General features: G+C 40.4%; 4 protein-coding genes across 4 annotated transcripts in view; all 4 read right to left on the bottom strand.

The window, feature by feature from the left end:
- Positions 1 to 1,647: 1,647 nt before the first annotated feature.
- On the bottom strand, positions 1,648 to 2,928 carry CBG12460 (the record flags this gene model as incomplete). The annotated part of the gene is made up of 5 exons (XM_002639687.2): positions 1,648 to 1,824; positions 1,868 to 2,150; positions 2,199 to 2,417; positions 2,463 to 2,759; positions 2,807 to 2,928. The coding sequence occupies 5 exons, from the start codon at positions 2,926 to 2,928 to the stop codon at positions 1,648 to 1,650; spliced, it is 1,098 nt and encodes a 365-aa protein (XP_002639733.2).
- A 239-nt stretch (positions 2,929 to 3,167) lies between these two features.
- Positions 3,168 to 5,001, bottom strand: Cbr-mrps-30 (the record flags this gene model as incomplete). The annotated part of the gene is made up of 4 exons (XM_002639686.1): positions 3,168 to 3,236; positions 3,286 to 3,614; positions 3,794 to 4,409; positions 4,453 to 5,001. The coding sequence occupies 4 exons, from the start codon at positions 4,999 to 5,001 to the stop codon at positions 3,168 to 3,170; spliced, it is 1,563 nt and encodes a 520-aa protein (XP_002639732.1).
- Positions 5,002 to 5,178: 177 nt separating this feature from the next.
- On the bottom strand, positions 5,179 to 5,921 carry Cbr-cdc-26 (the record flags this gene model as incomplete). The annotated part of the gene is made up of 4 exons (XM_045238733.1): positions 5,179 to 5,246; positions 5,288 to 5,555; positions 5,615 to 5,673; positions 5,756 to 5,921. 4 exons carry the CDS (start codon positions 5,919 to 5,921, stop codon positions 5,179 to 5,181), a joined length of 561 nt encoding a protein of 186 aa, XP_045094876.1.
- A 557-nt stretch (positions 5,922 to 6,478) lies between these two features.
- The window catches only part of Cbr-eif-3.E, a gene marked incomplete at both ends in the record, with an annotated part of 2,906 nt that continues 1,534 nt past the window's right edge, over positions 6,479 to 7,850 (bottom strand). Inside the window, 2 exons of the mRNA XM_045238739.1 lie at positions 6,479 to 6,934; positions 6,982 to 7,458. Of these exons, the coding sequence (XP_045094875.1) occupies positions 6,479 to 6,934; positions 6,982 to 7,458 (933 nt within the window). The remainder of the gene's footprint in view (positions 6,935 to 6,981; positions 7,459 to 7,850) is intronic.

A 7,850-nucleotide genomic window follows, 5' to 3' on the forward strand; every position in this document is an offset into this window, starting at 1 on the left:
GTTATTCACTTTGATTTTCGCAAGGCATTCGACACTGTCCCACACAATCTCTTGCTACTGAAAATGAGGCGAATAGGTATTGATGAACGATGCTGCGATTGGTTCGAGTCCTTTCTCAGCAATCGCTCATCCAACGTCAAGGTTAATGGCCTAATGTCAACCAGCGAGATTGTTGTCAAATCCGGAGTCCCCCAAGGAAGTGTCACTGGCCCCTTTTTGTTTCTGATCTACATTAACGACTTACTCGGCCTCTTCCCTCCCAATGTTCATGTCACGGCGTTCGCCGACGACCTAAAAATAACCGGTTCCGACCCATTGGTTATGCAGAGAAGTATCGAAATCGTCGAGCACTGGTGTGACATCTGGAGACTCAAACTAGCCGAAAATAAGACGGCCGTTATGCATTATGGTAAACGCAATCCTAAGACAGTTTACCTTATTAAGGGATCCCCCATTACTCCGCATCGCTCATTCAAGGACCTAGGTATACTAGTTGATGATCAACTTCAATTCGACAAACACATCAATCTTATTGCCTACTCTGCTAAACTCAAGTCCCGCCAAATACTGAAAACGTTCCAATCGAAAAACCCTTGTTTATATTTCCGTCTCTTCGACACCTACATTAGACCGGTCCTCGAATACGGTTGTGAACTTTCGATCCATCCAATGCCACACTTGCCAATAAACTAGAATCTCCTCTTCGTTATTTCACCAGAAAAGTCTTCCAGAGATGTAATATGCCCTTCAATTCATACACCGATCGCCTATCCCAGTTCTCTATGCTAACCACCCTTCATCGCCGCACCCTTCTAGTTCTTCGTACCTATCACAAAATTGTTATAAACTCATACTATTTTCCCTCTATATCGTCCTACATTCTTCTCAGCCATTCTAACAGAGCTGCATAATGAAACTCTTCAAAAAATCTTTTTATAAACTCGAAAAATGTGTGTTTGAGAAACCACAACAGCAGACAAATATGATGCTAATCCGTCGGTTCACAGTTTAGCAAAGTTTGAATTGATATTCAACTTACAAGATGAAGTTTTTTTTTGTATTTTATAAAATATTTTTTAAAAAATTAAAAAAAGTGACACCTGAAAATCTCGGAGACGGCGCTCGTGTCGATTTACGAGGGAGCGGAGCGAAAACGGATACTGTAGATAACAAATTTATTTATGTGAATTTAGTGGGATTTTCTGAACGAAATTTTGATTTCTTGGTGTGAAAGTGATCGCTAGCATCTCTAGAATCTGTTTTTCAGTAAAAAACTAAACTTAAACGCGAAAGTAGCTCAAACGAGCCGAAATTCTGAGATATTACGTTTTTGCCGTACTTTTTCGTATATCAAAAAAAGCAAACGTTTTCAAATTCTCAGGTGTCACTTTTTTAATTCGACAATAAATACTCCTCTATAAAATTTTTGAAAATCTAATTTTCGCCCTTTGCGACTCCCTCCTTGCAAATTGCTTCTTTGTTTTTCTGTATTATCGCCATTGTAGGTCCAACTAGTTATCTTCTATTTTCAAATTTCCGTGGGCAACACCCCAATCTTTAATGATGTCAATTAAAAAAAAAAATTCTAAAACTGCATTTGCTTTCTATTATCGATACTGAGTGGGATGTTAGTATCCAAACATTTATTTATTCACATTTTTCAGGAGATCTGTACATTAAGAGAGAATAGGAACATCGACGTTTGAAAATTGATCGTCGTCTAATTATAAGAGTGATAGCGAGGATAAGAATAGATAATCCGCCAACGACGTATACCTTAATTTGCTGAGCTTCGGATGGCAGACGACAACTGTTCACAAACGCCTAAAATTCGTAGTTAAGATTTCTAGAAAGAGTTGAAACTCACATCCTCGCCATCCATCACAGCTAACAGAACTGATGGAACGTCCCCGTTTCTCCAGGAAAATGAATTTACAGTATACTCGTAGAAGTACCCAGGCGCTTGAGACGACTTCCATTTCTTCTTGCACATTTTATGAGTGTGCCCATCAAAAACCGCTATTGGATTTAGTGTACTAATCAACTTCCTGGTGGAATCCTTAGAAAGTGTATCCCATTGTTCTCGATATTTCTCTTTCAGATCAACTACATGCTGCTCATCCATTTTTTCACAGACAGCATCAGATTTTCTGAAAGTCTATCATTGCAATCATTAGAAATTGTATTCTGATATTTACCTGTAAAGGGGGAAATGTTGCAGTACTATTGGCCGAGTTTTGGATGATCGATTTTTGATTCGATCAAGTTCTACTTCAGCCTCATGACATAATCTACATCCATCTCCGTGCATTGCCATTGAGTTTATCAGAACAAAACGATAGTTTTTTATTTGAATATCGTCGATAAGCCCGCGCTGAAATTCTTTTCGAAACATGTCCAGAGTGTCAGGCATCACACTGAAATTCAATTGAGCATGGTACATATTATAAAAGAAATTTTACGCATAGTGAAAACCGATATCATGGTTTCCTGCCAATGTGATAACCATCTTATCATCTCCAAATAGCTGCCGGAATCTGTTAGCATACGAACTGAACAATGATTTTTCAGCCCACTTTCCTTCATCCATCAAATCTCCTAAGAAGAATACAACCTCCGGATTTAGAATCCATTTAGCAATTTGATACGATTGATACATTTGCCACTCTCTTTTCAACTTATCTAACCAGTGACCATTTCTTTTCCCTAGTAAATGTGTGTCGGAGATCATGAAAGCTTTTAGACTAGTTTCAGAGCATCTGGAAATCGAATTTTTAATTGTTTTTAATTGTTTCAGTCAGCGGACCTTCCGTGTTCACATGGCCAATTACAATGAGATATGGCACTGTAAAATATATAATACTCATTATAAACCACTAATCCGATAACGAGTAGTAGAGGGGGACCGATGAGCTTATAACATTGCATAAAGGATTTTGAACGCCTGGAATAGTAATTAGTATTGAAGGACATAAACTACAACACTTTGGTTATATACATAGTTATGTGGAAGGCTCCTAGTTTGAATAATAATGGTGTGACATGAAATTTTTGGCGAGATTTCAGGAAACGAAACTTTATTAAACAATTTTCAGTAACAAAACGAGAAGAAAACAGTCAAACCTAATTCTAAATTAAAGATTACAAGCTAAGAAATAAATTATCGTCTACTGCTTCATCAGCATCTGTGTCACACGTTCCAAAACTTTCTCGTTTAATCCAGAATCAACACGCCTCTGAAAAAAAAATCAGTGAATAATCAGGTCTCGAATCGGTACAACTAACGTTAACATTGTTTTTCGCATCAACATATTCTTGCGAACTCGTATAATTTCCATCTTCATCTACAATTTCGAACAGACGATGTGGTCCATCGATTTGAATGAAATTGGTGCGCGGATTGACGAACCCTTCGCAGTCCACATTGATGGCTAGAGTGTTGAGCTGTCCAACGGCGAAGTAGAAATTTAAACCATCAGAGAGAATCATTTGAGATGTGAACGGACGAGTCACATCGGTGTATTGGGTGAATCCGTGAGTGTGAGCTTGAGCACAGAGTGTAGTGAACATACTGATGACGGCTTGGGATCTGGCTCCATCATCGATCATTTGTTCTGAAAATTTGAAAAATACTTTTCAAACTCTAGTTAAATGGCAAACATGTTTTTCGAAGTTTTATCAAAAGTTGATACCGTACTGAAGATTTGAAACCAGCAATGTTAATGAACGGTTCGTTCATTGCCGATTTAGAATCTCCGTAATTAATTAATTTAATGACGTTCTAACGACTCACTTGCTTCTGGACTCTCTTCTAATTCTGCCTGACTTTCCCATCCCATCCAATGTGCAACTCTTTCCCTCAGAGGTCTCAACGATTTCACACTGAGTAAGCCATAACTGTGAGTTTCTCCTGAATCAGCATGATATCCTGGGCACTGCCACAGTGGCTGCTGGTCCGGCCACAAATTGAAAACTTTTGGAGAGTAGAGTGTCTCCTCGATATTGAAGTCCTTCTCGAAAACTGGAAGCTTAGCATCATCGGAGTCTAGAGAATGAAGTAGCGCTGGTGGTTCTCTGGATCTGATTTGAGCTGCCAATTTATCTCGATGAACAAACGCAAGTTCTCCAAGTTTTCTGCGATCGTCTCCAATAAACTTCGGAAAATTGTTTAGTCTTCTTTTGTGGTCTTTGTTTGATCCGATAACCGGTTCATCATAGAGGAACATGAAACCACTTCGCACCCAGAAGGCTTCAGACTCAACATCATATGCAACACGGTGATCCGCTAGACGAGAAACGTTGTGAGCAATTGCTCCCATAGCGTCATCAATCAGACAACCAAATAGTTTCTGTGTATCTTCTTCTGAAAAGGTAATTCCGTCGCCGAATTCCATTGATTTTAGTGTATTCTAAAAAATTGTAATTTAATACTGGAGTAAATAAGTTTTGTACCTGGAAACTCTGCTGCAATTCAGCTGTTGGTGGTCTCAGTCCATGGTAGAAATCATCTAATGACTTATTTTCAACCCTAGTCTTTGTGATATACTTATAATAGTCCAACGTATCGAAATGTGCGGGTGTTGGTGGAATTCCCCAAGCCTTGCGTGTTGCCATTAAAGTCGGGTGCCAATCTCTTCGCCATGTTCTCTCTGCTCGGGTCCATGGTCTCTCATAAGGAGAAACTAAGTCAATCTTTTCTTTTATAGTTGGCATTGCGTTTACCATTTCTGCGGTTTTGTAGTAGTCGAATAAACGGACACCAGCTCCAGAAGCATCTCCTGCATTCGCGAATTCTTCTTGAAGAATATGACTTGACTCGTGATACTTGTGGGGTTTGCGGTAGTACGGTGGACGATATACCGTGGAAGCGTTTGCTGCCTTCGGAGCTACTTCTTCGCTTTTGCTCGTTTGTACAACTTCTTCTTTTGGAATGTCAGCAGCAGTTGATGCTTTTCCGCGACAGACTGTTCTGATCAGCAAGGTTCTTTTCAACCCGTGCATTGCGATCTAGATCTAGAACGAAATGATGCATTCTACCATTATGAGATTGAAAGAAACATGATACCGAAAAACAACAGTCTGGTAGAATGTGAAATCGAATTAGAGTTAAATTTACAGTTTCATTGTTTAAAGTGTTCAAATATATAAATATCTAAAAAGAAATTGAAGATTGTACATTTAATGTCTTTGAGATCGAGTATTTGATGAAGGCCCTCCAGAGCTAGATGTGGGATTGATCGGAGTAGCTGAAATTAAAAGTGAATATGATTCTGGGATCTAAACTTACAGTAGAGATGAGCATTCGGAGATTCCGGAGAATCAGATGGTGTAGGTGATCCGTTACTACCTCCTGCTGGTTGTTGCGGGGTGTCATATGCATTGAACATCAGAGGAACATCTCCATTCACAACTCTCGAGTCACGTTGACGACGTCCTGCCCGAGCAAGTCTGACGGGTGGAGGAAGAGCCATCATTTCATTCGATGAACTAGGGTTGACAGGAGTAGAGAGATTCACAGAAGCTCCCGAAACAGGAGTGCGAGCAGAAGATATCGACTGAAAATTCAAACTGAATTGAACAATACGTAAGCTAAAAATTTCGTCTATTAACGTACAAGACCCTGATCAGTAAACTGTGCGCCCTCTCCACTTGTGCCTGGAACATCTTTTTTTCCTGAAATTTTGAAAAGTAAACAGAAAATTCAAAGTGCACTTGCTTCGATCTGCGGATCTCAGGTTTCTTTTAGAAATTCCACCTGTCGGCTCGCTCTGATCCATAGGTTCGTCTTCGTCGACATCCATCACCTCGTATTTAACTTCATCCTCGAAGCCAGTCTCTTTTTTTGCGAGTTGTTCCGACAACCATTGAATATCATCCTCACACAACTCCAGCTGCGTTAAAGGTCGACGTAGCATGGACATTCTGAAAATAATACTGAGGCCTGGGTTCCTGTAAACCGTCATCAAGTAAAATGGAAGGGAACCTTTGGATGTTCGAAAAAAATGTTCCGATGTTAAAAAAATTAATTAAAAAACCAAACAACCGACGAATGCCCATCTTCAGTCGAATGAGGGCCAGAGAAAACAATAAAGAAAAACAGGGATATTAGGACAGTTACAATAGAATATATTATCCGAGTAAGCCTCATCAGAAGCAAGGGGTAGAAAAAAGAAAAAAAACAACTGATAACTGAATGGAAAAATAATTACACCTTTTAAAATGGACAATAAATTATTTGAGAAACGAGAACCAACGGCAGAAGGAGAGAAGCAAAAAGTATTGTGTCATACTCTAGTTTCAAATACAAGAAGACACACCAAATCAAGGTCCCTATAACTCGGTTATCGTTTCCCAAATATTTAAATGCTCCGAATTTCTAGAGATGTTCAAAAATCTATGTGGTTTTCCACTCAGTTTTCAGATAAACATGAAAAGGAAAGTGTAGATATGACATTCAAAGTGGATATCAAGAAATTAACTAATTTGCCTTCACTTTATCCTGTCGGCCTTTCTCCAACTGGAGAGCAATCTGTTGAGCGCGAAGAGTCAGTCTCTTTGTGTTCTCCATCACTTGTTCGTGAATACTGACCGATTTCACTCCCATGACGACTTGTCCTAGTTTGCTATCAATCTTCGCTCCTTCGATACGATAGGTACGGATGAGATCTACAATCCAGCGTTCGGCTTCTTCTTGACTCATGTTCAAACGACGAGCGAGCATTTCGATTGTAATACATTGGTGAATGCGGCAAAACATTTCGAAGATAAGAAGACGAGCGGACTCGCGGAAATCTCCGAGGACAGCGGTCAGGAAGAAGTCGTTGGAGAGAACTTCTTCGCACTTCTGCAGCATTTCTTGAGCCTCGTCGAAATCATATTTGATATAAAGACATGTAAGAAAATCGGTGACTGGATCTTTGTAGCTGTGTCTTTCCTATAGCATCACTGGCATTATCAAGTACAGACAAGAAGAAAACTCACGATGTCGATGACTTTCACTAAGTCTTTAAGGCTGTTCTTCTGACGGCTTTTGCTTGTTACCACTGCCACAGCGAGGTAACGGAGCAAATGAGGAGCAAGAACCTGAATAGCATTGAGATATGGTTGCTGATTGAGGAACATCTCGATAATCTCATCACGTCCTTTTGGGTAGTTGTAATACACGAAAAGAGCCCAGTGCATGAGCCAAGCGCGCTGGGTAACAAGTTCCCATTCAGTATCGAAAGGATTGGCATCGATATAGGCACGAAGCTTGAGAAGATCGTCACGAGCGTGTTCCCACTCTTGGAGCAAGATTTCACTCGCCAACTTTCCGTAGAGAGCATTCAAGTAGTTTGGGTCAGCTTGATTGACGAGGTTGCGGTAGTAGTAGAGGCATACCGAAGCGACGGTGTAGTTACCACACTCATACATGAACTTGCTGTACTTGAACAGAGTGTCGACCATATCCACAGTGAACTGAAAAAAATACCGTTATATGTGCTTTCACAGGTAAAATGCGAACGGATCCGTTACGGACGCTCAGCGTTCGCGCGCGGTTGAAATAGGAGCCGCATACGGACCGCACGCGACCCGTTTTCAGAAAACCACATCACATTATTTCCTATTTCTACATATTCTATCCGTTTGCGAACTCCGTATCCGATCCGATTGCGATTAAACTTAAACTTTTGTCTGATTCGTGAACGGATCCGTTTGTCCATCATTCGCAATAGGATCGGATACGGAGTTCGCGAACGGACAGAATACGGAGGAATACGGAATAATGTGCTGTGGTTTTCTGAAAACGGGTCGCGTGCGGTCCGTATGCGGTTCCTATTTCAACCGCGCGCGAACGCTGAGCGTCCGTA

The sequence above is a fragment of the Caenorhabditis briggsae genome, assembly GCF_000004555.2.
Source record: "Caenorhabditis briggsae complete genome, chrI, whole genome shotgun sequence".
Classification (NCBI taxonomy): Eukaryota; Metazoa; Nematoda; class Chromadorea; order Rhabditida; family Rhabditidae; genus Caenorhabditis; species Caenorhabditis briggsae.